The sequence below is a fragment of the Canis lupus genome, chromosome 7 (genome assembly GCF_011100685.1).
Source record: "Canis lupus familiaris isolate Mischka breed German Shepherd chromosome 7, alternate assembly UU_Cfam_GSD_1.0, whole genome shotgun sequence".
Lineage (NCBI taxonomy): Eukaryota > Metazoa > Chordata > Mammalia > Carnivora > Canidae > Canis > Canis lupus.
In genome coordinates, this window is record NC_049228.1 from 78,584,686 (window position 1) to 78,605,357 (window position 20,672).

The following is a 20,672-nucleotide window of genomic DNA, read 5'->3' on the forward strand; positions in this document are numbered from 1 at the left end:
GGAGTGTGCTTCTCTCTCTGCCTGTGCCTCTGTCTCTCTCTTTCTGTCTCTCATGAATAAATAAATAAAACTAAAAAAAAAAAAGAATTGAACAACTCTCAGGTCTGTAACTAAAAGAATGAACTTTTACAGAGATCTTGGACTCAGCAGAAGAGTTCTTGGCAAGAGTGGATATAGAAGTTGATAGCCCAAACCCTACACCAGTCATTAAAAGTGTTCGTCTCCAAGCAAGAACAGGAATAGCTAGGATACATGCTCCAAAAGACTTACAGGTATCCACACTTCTCTTTGCCGTGATTTTATGTTAAGGTTGATTTCATTCTTGTTGTGATATTATTTTAAATGTCGGTTTTACCCCATCCTCTAGACTATGCACTTGTTTGCCAGTGTGGCTTCCTCAACAAAGCAGCACTTACCTTTGAAAAATGCAGGGAATATTGATGTTTACTTGGATATCAGGGTAAGAATTTGTGTCAGAATGCTATGACATGGTATTTCCTTAGACTGTGAAATGGAAGTATATCCTCATATTGTGGAGGTTGCTCAGCTGCCACCTTGGCAGAGTGCCATGGGGGTCAAATGCAAGAACCTGTGTGTGGGCTTTAAAAGCTGGTGGTTAAACTAGTATGAAATAAATGGTAGGGCACTTGAACTTTGACATCTGATGTTTTACAAGTAAAAACCAAATTCTTAGATTAGTTCCCGGAAACTCTGTGTGTTATCCTATAGACAGGTGGAATTGGAGGAGAGTGATCACGTACGGAGACATTATTTCTGAGACATGTGGGTGAGCTAAAAGATATTAGGAGTAGGGTGGGAGATGAAGTTTGTTATGGAAGAGGAAGTGCCCTTTCCAGGAGAGTAAGACGAGGCAGGGTAGTGACAGGCACAAGGGAAAAGTCACCTGTCAGAGTAAGTGAAGAACGAGAGGAGTGGACTAGAAGCCCTTTTGCAGAAGTTGGCATTTAGTTATAATTGTGTAAATATTTAGATTCCAGATCAAGGAAGTCACTTTTCAGTGGATCCAGAGAATCTATTCCTTAAACCTGGAGAAGAACGAGAAGTTACAGTTACATTTACTCCAGAGGACCCCAAGACCTGTGAGGAAAGGTAATATAAAATTATTTATAATGGCAAGCTTTAACTTTTTGCTCAAAATAGCTGCTTATAGACCTGTGCTTCATTCTACAGCCTGAATGAGTACATGTTTTCTCTCGCCTAATAATGTAGCTCCGTTTAACCTCTTTTAGCCTCAGATTTTCTTTTTTGTTTACTAAAACTCTCCTTTTAAACCAGCTGACTAGAAATTAAGAAATTACTATTTTCAAGAATATTCTGACAAAAGTAAATAATAAAACATCAGTCTTAATGTTTCTCATGAACTTTTCCTCGCTCTCCAAGGAAACCATCGCTAGTTGTTAAAGACACGTCCCTTACTCCCATCCCTTCTCCAAGCTTGTGACATTTTGGTGCCCAGATCCTCAGTGAGTATTACCTGGCAGTGGTCAGAGCACCATCATCATTAGTATTTGAACTTTTTGGTAAACAGAGCTTAGAAGCATGCTCTCCTGAGACATATGTGGTCTGGCCTCCACCTGGGTTATAGATACCCTAGTGTGCTCAGTCTGTTACATGATCTTACAGAGAGGGGCTAGCCTGCACAGATGTGAATACTTTTGCCTGGTGCGCATGCCTGCAACTTCACCGAGTTAATTCTCTCATCTGGGAAGCTTTCCTCGGCTCTTCCCAAATTCCTCATAAAGAGTAGTCGCTAATATTTCTATGGCCCTCTGAACTTGCCTGCTCCCATTATGTAGATGATATTATGATCGTCTTTTTCCTTGTCTGTATTCTTCTCTGGAATATAAGCTGTAAGGCTGGGAATGTAATTGTTTTCTCAGCACTCAGTCCAATCTCTTGGGACAAAGGAAGCTTGTAGGGAATAGATGCCAATAGAAGTGAACTTTGGACATTAAATTTAGATGGTTTTCTTTGTTAGGATCTTGAAAATATTCGTGCAGCCCTTTGGACCTCAATATGAAGTGGTGTTAAAAGGTGAAGTCGTTTCTTCAGGAAATAAACCTCTGACACCTGGCTCTTGCTGCTCAGATGTTCCATCGATTTTGTCCAACAAGCAGTTTCTGGCCTGGGGAGGTGTTCCTCTTGGTAGAACACAGTAAGTATGCATGTAGCAGCTTCTGAACGTGAAGATTCTGCTGTCTTCCCATAGTGTTATTCTCTGCTTTGATAATTATGACCATGTTAATGTTTTTAGAGTTGAAATAAGGCTGTCTTACGTTCCTTAATCTTCCAATCATGAATGCAGATGTTTTAATTAAAATTTTCACCTCTGCAGTCCAAAAAACTAAGTTTCCACTTTCTTAAGCTTTTTTTCTCTGCTGATTACCAAGTTCAGGCAATTAAGAGTTTCTTTCTTCCTTCTCTGGAAAGCCCTATGGAAGGGTAGGAAGAAAAAATACTCGAAAACCTTGCATTCTGATAAAGGAGTTTACAAAGTCACTAGTGAATACTTTGTATTTTAAAGAGTATAAGACATATTTAACAGAGTAGATATATTTTGTCCTGTTTAATGTGAATTACATCTGGAATCTTATTTTTATATGTGTTTTGATCATACATTTTGAATATGAACTCTGAGTAGATTGACCTATAATGTATAGTATAATATTTTTTCCCTTCGTAAGCTTAGCAATATAGCTAAATTTTTATCAACCTCAAATATACTAATTAATAACCTAGTAATTATTAGTAATTATTAAACCTCAGTGTCTCCTCTTTCATATTTTGCATTTTTGTATATGACCTGAATGTTTTATCAATACGTTTCTGTGGTCCCTGAGAGATAAGAACCTCCTGGCTGAATCTATACTATAGGGTACTTCTTTAAAATTATAGTTTTGGGGCAGCCTGGGTGGCTCAGCGGTTTAGCGCTGCCTTCAGCCCAGGTCGTGATCCTGGAGACCCGGGATTGAGTCCCACGTCGGGTTCCCTGCATGGAGCCTGCTTCTCCCTCTGCCTGTGTCTCTGCCTCTCTCTCTCTCAATCCTCTCTGTGTGTTCTCATGAATAAATAAATAAATTAATTAATTAATTAATTAAATAAATAAAATTATAGTTTTGTCTGTGCAAAAAGGATCTAATTGAACCTCCTTACTTTACAGAGGTCATACATCTGCTTAACTATTCATGTAGTCATCTGTATCTTGTCTTGTTCCAAAATTAACTTTCAAAAAGACACAGTAAAATAAAAACAGTTGAGGGCTAACTGCTGTGGGGAAAAGGGAGGGACATCAGCACCATAGGTAGTGCCCAAAGGCTCACCTGCAGACCCTGTACACTTGCCTTGAGGTGGGTCTTGTCCTGGGTTCTAACTCGTCTCCCATCATCCTGAAATAAGTTAGTGTTCAGAAGTTTAAGAACAAACCGTTGCTGTGTGAGAGAGGATAAGCTGTTCCTTCTACAGACTTTAGAAAGATGCTTCTTCCAGGGGTCCTTTTAGAGAGAGATCCGTACAATATAGTGAGTCTCAAAGTAAAACAACTTCATATTAAATACTCCCATCAGGATGCTTCCCCTTTGAGGTGCTCAGTCCGGCATGGACGTGTCACATGTGAATACTCAGCTCACAGCATTTCCTGGGTACTGAAGCATGTGGTGGCTTGATGGAGACAGCTGAGGCACCTAGAAAAATGGTGGGCTGTGTGTGCTCTTGAAGCAGCTCTCAGTAAACATTCTCTCAACTAGATCTTCAAAAAATCCTGAAGGGCAGGGAGTTTGAGGTATTGTGCCCTCAATCATTTGCAGCAAATTATTAATAGAGTAGAGATGGCTGCTCTTAAAATCTAGCTGCTCCAGATGCCATGACATCCTGAAATCTTACAGTTCATCTGAAACAAAATTAATGTGTGCTAAACTTTTTATTTTTATAAGATTTTATTTATGAGAGACAGAGAGACAGACATAGAGGGAGAAGCAGTCTCCCCACAGGGAGCCCAATGTGGGACTTGATTTCCAGGCCCAGGATCATGCCTTGAGCTGAAGGCAGATGCTCAGCCACTAAGCCTGAGGCATTCTCCCTGCCCTTTTATTTTAAATAAGAAATTACATGAGTTAAGTTGGAAATGGGGGCACCATCTTGTGCATACTTCTGGACTTGTCAGTGGTATATCCTCCCCCCTGCCCCTGTCCTCTCCTGAGGGAGGGGCCGTCATGCTGTTCTCCTTTATTTCTTGACTTGCCTTCCTCGTGAAGATTCATGGCTGCCTTCTAATCCAGCAGATGGAAGTGTAATCCCTGTGCCACCCCAGGGAATTGACCTGAGGAGCTGTCATGTCTCCTGTTTATAGTTGGTGAGATATTTTAACTCAGCCTGGAGGAGCTTGCCAGTCACGTGAGAAGGATAATACCTTAGTCCGTGGATTCTACGCCCCATGGTGGCTACAAGTGGGCTTGTTGAAGGCAATAGATCCATGGGAAACATGTATGTACAGTTTTGAGTGCAGCACTTGCCTAGCTAGACTATGAACCTATGTTTCTGTAATCCCCTTACCTCTGTGATAGTGTCCTACACAGAACGATTATTTTTCCCATCCCAGTCATCTTTGCAACGATTATTTTTCCCATCCCAGTCATCTTTGCAACTCCCATCCCAGTCATGTTGCAGCAGAATTTATGGTAAAGTGGTACACTGTCTGCCTAGAAAGAGATCTTCCTATTTTCTGTCCATTAGGAATGTCCTAGGAGGTAGTCGGGCTGTGACCCAATGGGTGCTGGGAGAGGACGCAGAAACAGAGGGTGAGGGATGCTGGTGCCCTTCCGTGTGGCACTTGCTGCTCCCTGCCTGCCTTTTTGGAAGAAGGTGCTTAGTGCAAAATGGAGATTTGAAATGAGTTCTTCTTTAAGAGTAAAGAGAAAAAAATTCATATATAATGTGGGGGGGGCAGTGTTCTCATCGAGTAATGGATTATGCCTCAGTAAAGATGGAAATGGTAACTAATAAATTTTTATTTTCTAAGGGTAAGTTATCCAAATGGTATTTCATTCCAATGTTTTGGATTTTTTAAATGTTTTTGAAGCATTTTTCCATATATTCATTCATTCCAGTTTCTCTCTCGTAAGTCTGCATATGTACTTTGACTATTTGTTGGTTAGGATTTAGTATTTTTTTCTAATTAATTTGTGTGGACCCTATATAATAAAAAAGTTAACCCTTTTTGTATAGTTCCATTTAAAAAAAATTTTTTTAAAGATTTTATTTATTATTTATTCATGAGAGAAACAGAGAGAGAGGCAGAGACACAGGGAGAAGCAAGCTCCATGCAGGAAGCCCGATGTGGAACTCCATCCTGGGTCTCCAGGATCCCGCCCTGGGCTGAAGGTGGTGCTAAACCACTGATCCACCCAGGCTGCCTATATAGTTCCTTTTTAAAATTAGAAACTGAACCCCCCCTCCCCCAATTGATAACTCTTTACTTGAAAATGACAACCAATTTCTTTATTAATTAATTAATTAATTAATTAAATAAATAAATGCTTTTAAAGCATTTTTTTTTAGTAAGTCTTACCCTGTGTTCCTGTGAATGCTTTTCTCAGATATGCTGATAACTGAAGGTCTTAGATTTTATTCTGAGGTTAAGCACAGCAACCTTCTCCTTTAACCCAGGGTGGACAAGGCATAGACCACAGTTTAATTAATTTAACTGCCATCGTTCAAAATTTGAATAAAATGGAGATTTATTCATGATTTTCTATCCTCCCAATGAAGAGAGGATTTTAAAAATTTCAGATTGAAGGATTATTTTTTATTTTTACCAGCAGTCAGCTATTATTCATAAGTCTATTTTAGCTGCATATTCTAACTTTCTAAAAGTATGGTTAATTCAGTGTACTCTTTAAAAGACTACTTTGTGCAGACTACTGAGAGTCAAAAAAAATCTAAGCAATGTGCTAGGGACTCCTTGTTCCCATGAAAACTAGAAATTCAAGCTAAGCATGGTGTTGACTCAGTGATTTAATGAATTTGTTACTCTGGATTTTCATTGATTGCTTTAACAATTGATTGCTTTAACAAGACAGGTAAGACTTATATGGATAATATAAATAGTAAGGTCGGCTAAGGAGCTATAACAGGAGACTGATTAAACCAGAATTTCTTTGACAAGATGAATATGTTGTGAGGATGTTTTCAAAAATGTGGAATCCTAGGACAGTGGAGACCCCTCCTGGGCTGCTAATACAGTGGTGTGCGTAATCCAGTTCATCTCTTGACATTGCAGTCAAGTATAATTGGCTTTGGTTTTATACTTGTAGCAATGTTCGTGGAGGAAAACTGCATTTACAATGTCTAATTGTTTCTAGGCTTCAGAAGCTGGCTTTAAGAAATAATTGTACAGCTACAACTCAGCATCTGCGACTCCTCATTAGAGGACAAGACCAGGACTGCTTTCAGGTTTGTACAGTAAGTGGTGCTGTTTCGTCATCTTTCAGACCACTTACATGCACAGACTCTCATGTGGTGCTTCAGCTTTAAAAGTTTGGGTTGATGGTAGTTGTATTTGTGCTCCTGCTATGTTGTATGCAGTAATTGTTTTTAAATTGTAGCTTCAACACACTTTTGGTTCTGAAGAACGACTAACCAGTAACTGTGAGATTAGAATGTGTCCAAAAGAAGATGTTCACATCTCTGTGTTATTTGCACCTACTCGATTATCTTGTATGTTGGCTAAACTAGAAATTAAACAACTGGGAATTCGATCCCAACCAGGCATTAAGTTTACGGTAAGATGATTTTAATTGCTTTTTTTTTTTCTCCCATGGAGTTTCTGACATGTTATAATTATTAGTTCAATATTGGTAAACTGTGTATACTCTGCTTTTTTATAAGTCAGAATAGATATTTGCCTCCCTTTACAAATAAGTTAGGGAGTACGTATGTGCTTTGTACAAGTGTAATGTTCTAAAAGTAGCCTCCATAGTATTCTTATGGGAAACCATCTCTCATGCCTCTAAGTTTCATTTCAGCTGGAGCATTTTGAAATGTACCCAGCTTTACAGGAACACACTTTTTGGTAAATCCAGATCAAACTTTAAGAATATTGACTTTCCAAGTAAATTGTACTTTCTCTATTCAGTAAAATACCCACTGACACCATTTACTAGACTCTGTTCCAGAACTAGGGTTACAAAAACAAGAGCTTTTATATTTTGTTCCTTCCCAGTGTAATTTTTAGAAAGGATTTCAACTCATTTCTTAGATATAGTCAGAGCAGTGAGAAATAAAGGTGGTAAATCATTGAGAAAAAGAAAGAAAAGAATAATCAAATGAAACACACATTCTATAAATGTGCATACCTTAAAGCTACACAGTTTTTGGCTGTGGGGCTGAACTAAAATTTTGGTCCATTTTCTAGTGTCAAAGAGGGAATGCAATGAGTTACGAGATTAACCGTACCAAAAGCTTGAAATTATTTTGTTTTGAGAGAGAAACAAGAGTGAACAGGGTGGGGTAGGGTGGGGGTAGAGGGGGAGGGAGAAAGAATCTTAAGCAGGCTCCATACCCAGTGAGGATCCTGACATGGGGCTTGATGTCACGACTCTGAGGTCATGACCTGAGCCAAAATCAAGAGTTGGGCACTTAACCAACTGAGTCACCCAGGAACCGCCAGACAGTTTTTTTAAAAAACAGTACATCTGGGATGTACTCAGCAGTGGCTCAGCAGTTGAGCATCTGCCTTTGGCTCAGGGCTTGGTCCTGGAGTCCCAGGATCAAGTCCCACATCGGACTCCCTGCATGGAGCCTGTTTCTCCCTCTGCCTGTGTCTCTGCCTCTCTCTCTCTCTCTTTCTGTGTGTGTCTCTCATGAATAAATAAATAGAATCAGAATCAAATAAATAGATAGATAGATAGATAGATAGATAGATAGATAGATAGATAGAACATCTTTATGGCAAACGTAGCTTTTTTTGTTGCTGAAGCTTGACATATTCTCTGTGGAGCTCTTCCTTTGGCTACATGAGCTGTGGGCAAAGCTGTTTAAAGATGTAAGTAGTTCTGCTGGCTGACTCAGTCAATACGGCAGGTGACTCTTGATCTCAGGATTGTGAGTTTCAGCCCCATGTTGGGGGATGGGTTTACTTAATTAAAAAAAAAAGAAAAAGATGTAAGTCGTTGTCTCTAGGAACAACAGTCTTTTGTGTGAGTTGAGGACACAATGCCAAAGTACCACATATCCTGATGATCTGGTTTCAAGTAAGAAATCAAGTGGTTTGTGGAGAGAACTGGAAGGGACTATCCTGAATAGATTTCTATAAGTTTCATGTTTACTAGCCAAGATGTTAAGATTATTCTTAAGAATTTCTGGAGAACTAATAATTCCCTGATTGTTTAGGGCAGGACCATTTGATTTGACAGTCACCGAACAGAAGTACAGGCTGGTGTTTTCTTAAGACAAACCAGAACCCTAGTGGGAGTCCTGCCTATGTAAATGCCACCTGTTCTCTCAGAGGTGGACTAAATGGGGACCTGAAGTGCACAGATGAATATGACTTTTATCTCACAAGAAGACTTGGACTACCAGCACTAATGTATTTTTGTGGAGATAAAGAACCTGGTACAGTGGTGCAAGAGCACTTCACTATAGCGATGAGAGATTGGGAATAGCTTTGCCTCTGTTCTTCACACTCACTCTGGATAGTCTCCACTTGCTCATGCTTCACTCACTTATCTTCTTGGTTTGGTTCTGAGAAATAAGTGAAATTATGCTTTGTGTACCATAAAGCATTGTGGGACTGCAATAAAAATATATTGATTGAATGCTGAGTATATGCCAGGCCCTACTCTTAATTGTCACTACATGGATTACCACACTTTATCTTTAAAAGGAACTACCTAGTTCATTCCACTGTCTCTGTTCTACACATGGGGAAACAAACCTAGACAGATGCTTGGGATGGTGGTGCATCTCACAGCAGTAAGTGGTCCAGGGTTCACATTCAGACTACCTGGCAGCAAAGCTCATTTTTATCTATTGCATGGGCTCTGAGTGTTCATCCTGCCTCTGTTTTCCAGTCCTGTGGAGCAGCAGTTCTCAACCAGAGGCTGTTTTATCCTCCAGGGGACATTTGGCAATATGTGGACATATTTTTGGTTGTCGTAACTGAGGGTAGGAAAAGGGTGCTGCTGGCACCTAGTAAGTAGAAGCCAGGGATGTAGCTAACCTCCCTGTAAGGCGCAGGCTGGCCCCACCACAAGGAATGATGGAGCTCAGGGTGTCCATAGTGTGAGGTTAAGAAACCCTTCCCTGAAACAGTAGTTTTTCCTCTTGACTCTTTGGATTCTATTAGCCTTGGTCAGATTTTTTTTATTTAATCATACTTTTTCTTTGTTAACTGTTTACTCAGCAGTTAATTTGTGATTCCTTAGGCTTTGAAAAATACTTCTGTTGAGTGTTTTCAAAGGCTGACTTTCCCATTATTTTCTAGTTGCATACGTAAAATCTACTGCAAGTTTCTGTGGGAAGAGAAATTAGAAACACTTGGCTTTCAAAACTACCAAGAGCTCACTCTGAATGAGGAGGGATTTGTAGGAGCTTCAGATCTGAAGCATTTTAAAATGCTACCAATCTGTACTCATTTTGGCAAGCCAGTACCAATTTATGAGGTCCCTAAATTTAATTTTTTAAATGTTATTTTGAGTGCATATCGCAACTCAGAATAAGCTGTTGATATTTTCAAGTTTGCAAGGTATACTTTGGAACACATTTTATTTGTTTTAAAGATTTTATTTGAGAGAGAGAGAGAACATGAGTGGTAGGAAATGGTAGGGGAAGCGGGAGAAGGAGACTCCCCACAGAGCAAGGAGACTGACAATGGGGCTCAATCCCAGGACCCTGGTATCATGACCTGAGCCAAAGGTAGATGCTATTAACCAGCTGAGCCACCCAGGTGCCCCCGGAATACATTTTAATAGTTAGCAGTGATCATTTTTAAAAGAATACCTTTTTATCCTTTTTTAAAGACTTATTTATTTTAGAGAGACAGCATGCATGCATGAGCTGGGGGAGGGAGCAGGGGAGAGAGAGAGAGAGAGAGAGAGAGAGAGAGAGAATCTCAAGCAGACTCATCACTGAATGAGGAGCTCAATCCCAGGATCCTGAGATCATGAGCTGAGCCAAATTCATCAAGAGTCAGGTGCTTAACCAACTGAGCCACCCAGGCGCCTCTTAAAGGAGTACGTTTTAAAGGATATGGAAAGTTTGTTTCCCAGCAGCATACCTATCTTCCTGTATTTTTATTTATAGACTCTATTCTCTGAATCCTTGTTCCCTGGTAGTGCTGACCCCTGTGGAAGCAGCCTGGCTTAGAGACAGCACCGGTTGGCACCTAATGCCTGCCTTCAGTCTGCACTTTGGCTAGGATTCTGTCCTCTGAGCTGTTTGAGTTCTTGGCTTCTATTTGGTCCCTCTAGCACACTTCTTTCTCACTCTGGAAGATGAAAAGCTAATAGGATTATAGAATAATAGATGTTTTTTTCACCAACACATTTCATTTTCAAAATTGAGAATTACTGGGAAGTTGGAAGAACTGTATGGTGAACCCTCACATACTCTACTACTTACATTCCATATTTACTTTATCCCATATCCAACCATTCATCTTTTTTATGCATTTAAAAGTAAATCACAAATATCAGTATGTTTCACCCTAAACACTTCCTAAGCAAGTTTATCTATACTAATTTTTTTATTCCTTTATCATCTAAGCTTGCATTTATAACAATGAAATAATTTAGCATATTGGAAGGTAAATAATTTTGCAACTCTTTGTTTTTGTTCTAAGTTCTTTAATATAATGCTGGACTGGAAGTGGGGTAACTACTAGCTAAAGTACACAATAATTATAATTTTAATTATATTTGGGGGGTTTTTGCCTATAATTTAATCTTTGCTTTCTGCTTACATAAAAAATAATTCTGGATGTATATATTTTCTGCTTTTAGATACCTTTGTCTGGATATGGAGGAACAAGTAATCTTATTTTGGAAGATGTTAAGAAGTTATCTGACAGTTACATGGTAACAGTGAATGACTTAATACCTGGCAAAGAAAGTAGAATTGTTTTTTCTGTTCATAACACCGGCTCTCGGGCAGCTTTTGTAAAAGCAATAGGTTTTAAGGATTCTCAGAAAAAAGTTTTGCTGGATCCTAAAGTACTAAGGATTTTTCCAGATAAATTTGTGCTCAAAGAAAAAACACGAGAAGTAAGTATGTCTCAGCACTAAAAATACGAACTCATTTTTAAGTGAAATTAAGAATTATGTATTTTATGGCTAAAAAATAGTATTTGAAAGTAATAAAGGGGTGGAAATACTTACCTGATCTTAGAAGTGCTATCATATGCACCCATGTCTACTGATCGTGTAGACTCATATTAGAGTTAATTCACAATGAAGTGACTCAAAGAAAATATTTAATATTCACTCCTGATTTTTTTTTTCTTGGCATCAGGATGTTACTATAATATATAATCCGTTAGACACAAAGAACAATTACACAACCACAACAGAACTGTCAACTATATACTTCTTTGGTGGTGATGAAATTTCGAGGCAGCAGTATCGAAGGTAGGTTATTTAGATGGTTTGGGAAACTGTTCAGTAGAAATAGTGAAGGCTTAAAAACGATTTGGAATTTGAAAGTTATAGAACATGGTCAGCTACTTGTTAGTGAACTGGTGGATGAAAAGCTTGAAAAAAAAAAAGAAAAGCTTGATAAAATTTGTATAGCTGGTAGTCCGACATGATGTGAGGAAGAAATGCCTATAGGAAACTCATCTGCTATATTTGTAATGTGCCTTGTTTTCTAGACATATGTATTGTATTGTGCCTCTTTTCCTGTATGCAAATAGGCACCTCAGACTTCTTATAATAGGACAATCTTCCTAATGATGGTAGGTCAATTTTAGAAAAGATTTAAGAACTACTGAAAGAATATTTTGTGTATAAACACACCTGACTCACTTGTAGTATTTCTGGGAATGTTGTGAATTATTTGAAAGGATCAAGTTGTATTTAGAAATGTGTAGAGTGTTTAACTTGGCTAGCTTGATGCATGTACTTCTAGGAAATTTGGTACCTCTAAATATCGTATACAAAAATCTTGTCAAACTTAGACATTTAGATTTAGATGTGATTTAAACATAGGTAACTTTTTTATATGTTGAATTCAGAGTTCTTGTATGATAAAATTTTGTTGCCTTAGCCTAGAGGGCCTGAATATACTAAAATGAGTGAGGCTCACAACGTTTCATGTGTTCATTAGCTCCTAGTAGGGGAGGGTTATATGCTTATACCAGCATTTCCTTCTTCTAACCCTTTGTGCTCTGCTATATTTTATTCTGATACATAATTTAGGAAATTGTTTTATTTTTGATCTGTTGAGTGAGGGGTTGTTGGGACGTTTAAAAAGAGACTTGAATGACAGGCTGCTACATAATGTTAGAATAGACCCAATATAAAGAGCTCAGCTTTGAATCTGGTTTTGTTTCTCACTTAAGTATTTTAGATATGGAAACAGACATTTGGAGAAATTAGATGACCACGTTTGGGCTTTCCCCCCCTCATAAAAACCTCTTTGCCACATGTATATAGCAATGAGGTTTCTTTGGTTTGTGGACATCTGAGTATTAGAAATTTACATTTCAGTTCTCTCACCTCAAAGATTCTTTAGAAGGGGCCAGGTAAATATAGTTATATGGCGATTTAAATGTCTCTCTCTGACATCTAACTTATGTTCTTGGCATATTCTTTTTTTCTTGAGACAAATTCCTAACTATGATCAAATTCTTACAAATGAAAATGTAAGACCTGAAGAGAATCTAATTTTACTCTTCTCTCTACTTCTATATTAGGGAGCTCTTGTTTTGATGTTCATATTTAACTGAAAGCAATGACTATGCTACCATGTATAACTTTCAAGGAAATTTCCAAAACAAATTTTCTTTTAAAAATACCTATATTAGGATTTAAGACATGAGATCAAAATACTAATGCATTATGCATGCTATTTGTGAGATTTGCCACGTACACTAAGGAAAATCTAATTTATGTAAAATCATTTTTGAATAAAATCCTCTGTTGGCAGAGCCCTTTTGCATAAACCAGGGATTATAGAACAAGTGCTTCCAGAACATAGTGTGCTGCAGAACGTTGATTTTGCTGAGACATTTCAGGATGAGTTACTAGTAACTGAAGGTAAGAATTTCAGCATGTCTTAATACTACCAATGACCCAAAAGATGTATCTGGATCCAGGGATGTGTTATAAAGAAGATGAGTATTAGTTTAGACTATGGAATCAGGCTGAGTTTGAGCCACACATCTGCTGTATGACTTTGGATGTCACTGAGATTGTTTTCTTTTTTGTAAATGAGAGTTATAATATCTAACTTCTCATCCATACAGAACTGTGAAGATAACATGAGAGAGCTTTGCTATGTAAATGTTAGATGTTATCACGTACTATGGCACCTATTCTTTGGGTAGACTTGTAAATAGGAGGAGAATGGTCATTGAATTCAAAGTAATTACTATTTAAGATTTAGTGATTGCAGGGGCAGCCCTGGTGGCTCAGCAGTTTAGCGCCTGCCTTCAGCCCAGGGCGTGATCCTGGAGACCCCAGATCGAGTCCCACGTCCGGCTCTCTGCATGGAGCCTGCTTCTCCCTCTGCCTGTATCTCTGCCTCTCTCTCTATCTCTATCTCTCTGTCTCTCATGAATAAATAAATAAAATCTTAAAAAAAAAAAAAAAGATTTAGTGATTGCACACTCAAACTCAGTTTGAGATTTCTGTGTCTGTTGTACAATTTATGGAGGATATAATGTTGGAAATTAAAATCCAAAAAAGACAGCAGTGGAATAATTCCAACCTAGATATTTAATTCTATTTGAGCTGAGTTGTTTAAGCATCTAATGGTGTTTATTACTGATGTAAAAAGTATGTATTGAGACATACAAATTATGTAAAAATGGACAGATTTTCACCACAGTATTGTTTATAACAGAAAGAAGTTAAAAGTAACCTAAATGTCCAAGAATAAGGCATTGTTTAATTATGTAATAGAATATGTTGAAGCAATTAAAGCAATGATATGATTCTATAGTAAATGACATGAGAAAGCTCGTCATTAATAAAAATTATTTTAAAGTTTACATACTAAGATCTCCTGATAAAAATAATTTAATGTGTCTATATACAGCTACATAGATAAAATTGCAGGAGTATACACACCAAATATGGTGTGGTTATGTTCTGGTAGTAGAATTTCAGGTGGTAGTGTTTTTTTCCCCCATTTTCGTTTTCTCGTTTTTTTAATGGTGAAAGATTTATAACTTGTAAAATATGAAATGATAAAAGGATATTTATGCCTATGTAGAGGTGATGTAGAATAGTTCATGATCTTTTTGGTAATTAGGCTAGATCATCTGCTCAAAGGGACAGTAGGGAGGGGGTGAGTTAAAAATAGTGAAAAGATTTGAAAATTGATCTTGTCAGCAATGTGTTAAGGGAGCAGAGTATGGAAAGACCTTGGATTTGGAATTGAAACAATTCAAGACCCATCTTTGCCATTTAATCTCCTCTCAGCTTTATCTTCTTTATCTCTTCTTCGTAAGAAAGATCCCCCAAAATAAAGGAGTTAAACTGAATTATGCTTTGTAGATGAAAGCACTTAGTAACACACCACAACAATCCTGAAAATGTGATTAAAAGTAGGTAGCATGAGTTCGTAGTGGTTTAGAACTCGGCACAGTTGCATGATTCAGCAACATTTCATTTATTGATTGTAGAAGTGAAAGATGCAGTCCTTGCCCTTTAGGTTCCTCCAGACTAAGGGGAAGACAAGTGATTAAAGTAGGATATGCAAAGGGCCATGATGAGCTGTGTTTAGGAATCTGGAGAATTAAAAAAAAAAAAAAAGGAATCTGAAGAATACAGAAAAAGGGTGGTACCCCATTTAAAATGAAATGACTTTTTGAGGTATCTTGAAGAATGAGGAGTTGACAAGATAGAGAGGCTGGGGACCAGCATGGGGAAAGATATTCCAAGGAAAGGGAGCTGCGTGTACAGAAATTCAAGAAATGTATTATATTAAGGGTTGTGTTGACATACCTAACTAAGAGCTCAAGTAATCCATCAAGACCACCTATCTAAGATGGGGTTGAGTTGGGACTTCAGGTAGGTCTTTGAGACACTAGAATACTAGTTTCCTTGAGATGGTGTAGTTATTGTCCAGAGGAAGGGAAAAACCATTCCCACTTTGTGTTGCATTGGTTTGTATAGTAGATCACCTATGGAAATGTTGCAGTTGAACTTTTTTACATGATTATTTTGAATAGTATTTGTTTGAGCACATTGCTATTACAGGTCTTTATAATCTTGCTTTTGGAAATTTGTGATTTGTGGCAAATATTTTCACACTTGATTTAAACGATATCTTTCTTATTATAAATTTCAATTTATGCTTACTATATTCTTTTAACAATTTTTAATTTAAAAAGTCTAATTCTGGGATCCCTGGGTGGCGCAACGGTTTAGCGCCTGCCTTTGGCCCAGGGCGCAATCCTGGAGACCCGGGATCGAATCCCACGTCGGGCTCCCGGTGCATGGAGCCTGCTTCTCCCTCTGCCTGTGTCTCTGCCTCTCTCTCTCTCTCTCTCTGTGACTATCATAAATTAAAAAAAAAAAAAAAAAAAAAGTCTAATTCTTGGGCACCTGAGTGGCTCAGTGGGTTGGGCATCTGCCTTCGGCTTCGGTCATGGTCCCAGGGTCCTGGGATCGAATCCCGTGTCGGGCTCCCTGCTTGGTGGAGAGCCTGCTTCTTCTTCTCCCCCTGCTCATGCATTCTCTCTCTCTCTCTCTCTCTCTCTCTCTCTCTCTCTCTCAAATAAAATCTTTTTTAAAAGTCTAATTCTTAATGTCTAATTTACTATTTTTTTTTTAAGTAGGCTCCACATCCAGCATGGGGCTTGAACTCATGACCCTGAGATCAAGAGTCAGATAGATGCTTAACTGACTGAGCCACCCAGGCACCCCTCTTAATGTCTAATTTAAGTGTAGAATACAAGTACCTTCTATAAAATTTCTTGTATATAAAAATTCAGGTGGACTAATATAGAGATTTTCCACTTTAGAACTATTTTATTAATCGGCAGTATTTAGTTATATTATTGCCTGGTTTCTAGATTTGCTAAAGTTAATGTCTGTGAGACCACCACTTATAAATTGTGAATCCCTAACCTCTTTGTGCTTCAGATTCCTCATCCTTGAAGTGGAGATAATATATACCTACCCCCAAAGAGTTGTGAAAGCTAACTAGATTAATATGCATGAAGGAACTAGAACAGTACCTGGCCCACAGTCAGCTTCTTGTATATGTAGCTTTAAACACATTGTACTTTAATGCTCAGGACAACCCCTGAGAAAAGATTGTTACTTGATATTATCTTTGGGGAGACTAGAGTTTAGAGAAGTGAAGTTACCACATCCAAGGCCAGGGCCTGAGCTGCCTATAATTTCATGCTAGTCAGTGGCAGTAAACCTCAAATGTCACCCACCCTCAACCTAAGAAAATAATATTCTGTGGCCGTAGATGTATAAGTTTATCTGTTACTTTGTGGTGTGATTATGTGAAGACTCAATGTATTTCAAACATTATTTTCTGTTTCAGTGTATGATCTTCCCCAACGACCAAATGATATTCAGCTCTTCTATGGAAATATGCGCAAAATTATACTTTCAGTAATTGGAGAATTCAGAGATTCTGTGTCTAGCAGTGAATTCCTTCAGCCTTCTTCCAAACTTAGCTTAGAATCTAAAAGGTAAGACAGACAAAACATCTCACCAGATTTCAAGATAATTTAATTCATAGTAGAGTTCATTTTTTCTCTACTTTTTTTTGCCTCAACGTGTTTATTATTTCATCTTTATATTTTAGTTTAAGTTGAAATAATTTCAAATTTACAGAAAAGTTTAAAAATGGTAGATATGCTTCTTTCATTGAGATTTCTCAGTTGCTAACATTTTACCACATTTACCTTACTGTCTTTCATGTATATATAACTTATTTCTGAATCATTTAAGAGTAAGTTGCCGGCATGATGACCAGTTTGTCCTAAGGTTCCTAAAAACACAGACCCTCTCCTAAATAGCTATAGTAAGCCCATCAAAATTAGGACCTTAATATTGTTAAAGTACTGACATCTAGTCTACAGATTGCATGCAAATTCCCCAGTTCCCTAATAAAGTCCTTTAACAATTAAAGAAATAAGCAAGAAACTTCCTCTTTCCTTTTCCTCTTTGGCCCAGAATCTAATCTGAGATCACACATTACATTTATATAGCCTGTCTTCTTTTACCATCTCTTTCTTTTAAATTTTTTTAATTTTTAAATTATATTTTATTTATTTTAAAAATGATTGTATTTATTCATGAGAGACTCACAGAGAGAGGCGGAGACATAGACATAGGCAGAGGGAGAAGCAGGCACCTCAAAGGGAGCCTGATGCGGGACTCGATCCCTGGACCCTGGGATCACATCCTAAGCAGATACTCAACCACTAAGCCACCCAGGCATCCCTAATTCTTTTTTTTTTTTTCCTAATTCTATTTTATTTAAATCCAATTTGCCAACACTCAGCGCTCATCTTATGTGTCCTCCTCATGCCCTTCACCCAGTCACCCTATCCCCACCCACCTTACCTTACCCTCTTTCAATATAGAGCACTTCCCCCATCTGTCCTTCTCTTTCATGATGGAACGCAGAGGGTTGGATCATCAGATCAGAGCCACAAAATCAAAGATACTACCCAAAACTAAGTTTTAGTAATAATTTTAGATGAAACATGAGGAAATCAGGATTGCTAATGATGCTTCCTAGGCCCTTTTTGCAACATTAATACTCTACTCTGGTTCAAATTTAACCTGAGGTCTCTGAGTTGTGCATGTGATACATTGCTCACACAAAAGGGAGAGCTGTTTCAATTGCAAAAGCTCTGTTTTATACTTGTATAATTACATACCCTATGTGATACTTTTTCAAACAGCTATGCTGCATAAATTCATAAATTTCAGATTTCTTTACCATAACCAATTCTAGACAGACCAGGAACATTCTGTTATAAGCATTCCATAGAAAAGTAAATTAGTAGGTTTGCTGGGAGATGTCACTAGGAAGATCACAAGGGGTTTGACCAAATGAGCTTTCTTTTTTCCTGGGCATTCCCTAGTAAAAAATGAGAAAATAGGTACAGGCCAGCTGCTTGCCCTTTTCTCATCAGTGACCTTGATGTTTTTGTAGAATATAGACCAGTTACTCTATAAAATGTTGCTCACACCACAGAAGTGATGCTGTTTGTTTTCTCCATGTATCTTCTATCAACTTCATTAAAATGGTGTCTGCCAGGTTTCTCCACTGTAGCTAACTAATGTCTTAAAGGGAGATCCTTAGAGATGATGAGTTATCTTGCTCCTTATCACACTTGTAGTACCCCGTGATGATGATTATGTGAATCGCGTTAGTAGTCTTATTTACCAAATGGTGATTTTTCTGATTTTGTCTACGTTTACGAGTTGTCATTCCACAATAAGGAAGAGATTTACTTTACTCCCTTCTGTGTATTTATATCAGGATGGACTGATGGATTCAGTATTAATCCTTTACTGTCATCATTTGGTCACTTAACCTGGCTCATTATTCACTGGCACAATGGATATTCTAGGTTTGACATACACTTTCCCCATCCTAGCCCTGGAATAGAAGTTCTGGTTCCTTTTAATGGAGAGAATAGTATTAGAAACTGGGATGTAAATAGTAAGTGTCCTGCTTTTCAGGTGTTACTATTTCTAGGCCCCCTCAGTGGATAGAGCTAGGAAATATATATGCATTTATATATAAATCCATGTGTATCCAAACCTGTTTATAAATATCTTGAAATCATGAGCTTACACTGATATTTCCAATACTGAGAATCCTGGCTTCATTATCCCCAGTATATTTGCATTTACTCAATCCTCCTGTTTTTAACCAGTCTTCTTATCATATGGGCTGTTACCCTGACACAGTGTTGCCAACTCATACTGGCTGAGAGTTTTATGCAAATCCCAGCCACCAAATGAGAGCTCACACACCCACATGGGGCATCCCAACTCATCCTAGCTTGCCCTCTTCCCTATAGTTAAAAAATATATTAGAGTATAACTCAGAATATCCTATTAGTTTCAGATGTACATCATAGTGATTGGATATTTTTATACATTATGAAATGGTCCCCACACTAAGTCTAGTTACCCCTCTGTTACCATACAAAGTTTTTGCACTATTATTGACTATATTCCCTTTGCTGTATATTACATCTTCATAATTTATTTATGACTAGAAGTTTGTACCACTTAATCCCTTTCACCTGTTTCACTCACACCCAGCTGCTCTCCCTGCCTCCTGTAACCAACAGCTTACTATATCTAAGAGTGTTCCTGTTTTGTTTTGTCTGTTCATTGGTTTTGTTTTTTAGATTCCACATGTAAATGAAATCATTACTTGTCTTCCTCTGTCTGACGTATTTCACTTAGCATAATACCCTCTAGGTGCATGTTGTCACAAATGGGGTTAGATTTCATTCTTTCTTATGACTAATACCCAGCGGGTAGGTAAACCACATTTTTATCCATTCATTTATCATGGACATAGGTGCTTTGATATCTTGACTATTTTAAATAATGCTGCAGTGAACATCAGGATGCAAGGCTCTCTTCAGATTGGTATTTTCATTTTCTTTGGATAAATACCTAGAGTAGAATTGCTGGGTCAAATATGCTAGGTTTATTTTTATTTTTTGAGGAAACTCCATACTATTTTCCACAGGGACTGCACGAGTTTGCATTCTAAATCCTCTGCTCATAGCCTGCTTTTAATCAGGCTATTTATTTTTTTGATACTGAGTTGTAGAAGTTATTTATCATTTGGATATTAACCTCTTATCAGATACTTGATTTGCAAGTATCCCCTCCCTTTCAGTAGGTTGCCTTTTTATTTTGATGATTTCCTTCACTGTATTTTTTTTTTTTAATTTTTATTTATTTATGATAGTCACACAGAGAGAGAGAGAGAGGCAGAAACACAGGCAGAGGGAGAAGCAGGCTCCATGCACCGGGAGCCCGACGTGGGATTCGATCCCGGGTCTCCAGGATCGCGCCCTGGGCCAAAGGCAGGCGCCAAACCGCTGCGCCACCCAGGGATCCCTCCTTCACTGTATTAAAGCTAGTATCTGTCCTTCTCACATTATTCCAAAAAATTAAAGAGGAAGGAAGGCTTCTAAACTCATTTTATGAGGCCAACATTATCCTGATATGGAAACCAGGCAAAAACACTGTAAAAAAAGAAAAGTACAGGTCAATATCCTTGATGAACACGGATGCAAAAATCCTCAACAAAATATTAGCAACCTGAGTTCAATAATGTATTAAAATTAAAAGAATCACTATACTTTAAATGATAGTTCTTTTCTAAGATATTCAATCAAAGAATTAAAGGTCGGGATCCCTGGGTGGCGCAGCGGTTTGGCGCCTGCCTTTGGCCCAGGGCGCGATCCTGGAGACCCGGGA

At 38.0% G+C, this 20,672-nt stretch overlaps 1 protein-coding gene across 10 annotated transcripts in view; it reads left to right on the forward strand.

Moving 5' to 3' along the window:
* CEP192 (centrosomal protein 192) overlaps window positions 1-20,672 on the forward strand; it is a 157,370-nt gene that overhangs the window by 106,292 nt on the left and 30,406 nt on the right. For 8 of the 10 annotated variants that reach the window (XR_005362717.1, XM_038543931.1, XM_038543935.1 and 5 more), the window contains 10 exons: window positions 133-272; window positions 368-460; window positions 992-1,110; window positions 2,000-2,176; window positions 6,378-6,477; window positions 6,621-6,797; window positions 11,016-11,276; window positions 11,524-11,639; window positions 13,159-13,268; window positions 16,741-16,891. Coding sequence is in view for 9 of the 10 variants with exons in the window: in XM_038543931.1 (XP_038399859.1) it covers window positions 133-272; window positions 368-460; window positions 992-1,110; window positions 2,000-2,176; window positions 6,378-6,477; window positions 6,621-6,797; window positions 11,016-11,276; window positions 11,524-11,639; window positions 13,159-13,268; window positions 16,741-16,891 (1,444 nt within the window). In the remaining variant the exon portion in view is untranslated. The remainder of the gene's footprint in view (window positions 1-132; window positions 273-367; window positions 461-991; window positions 1,111-1,999; window positions 2,177-6,377; window positions 6,478-6,620; window positions 6,798-11,015; window positions 11,277-11,523; window positions 11,640-13,158; window positions 13,269-16,740; window positions 16,892-20,672) is intronic. The other 2 variants (XM_038543936.1, XM_038543937.1) reach the window with 1 other exon arrangement.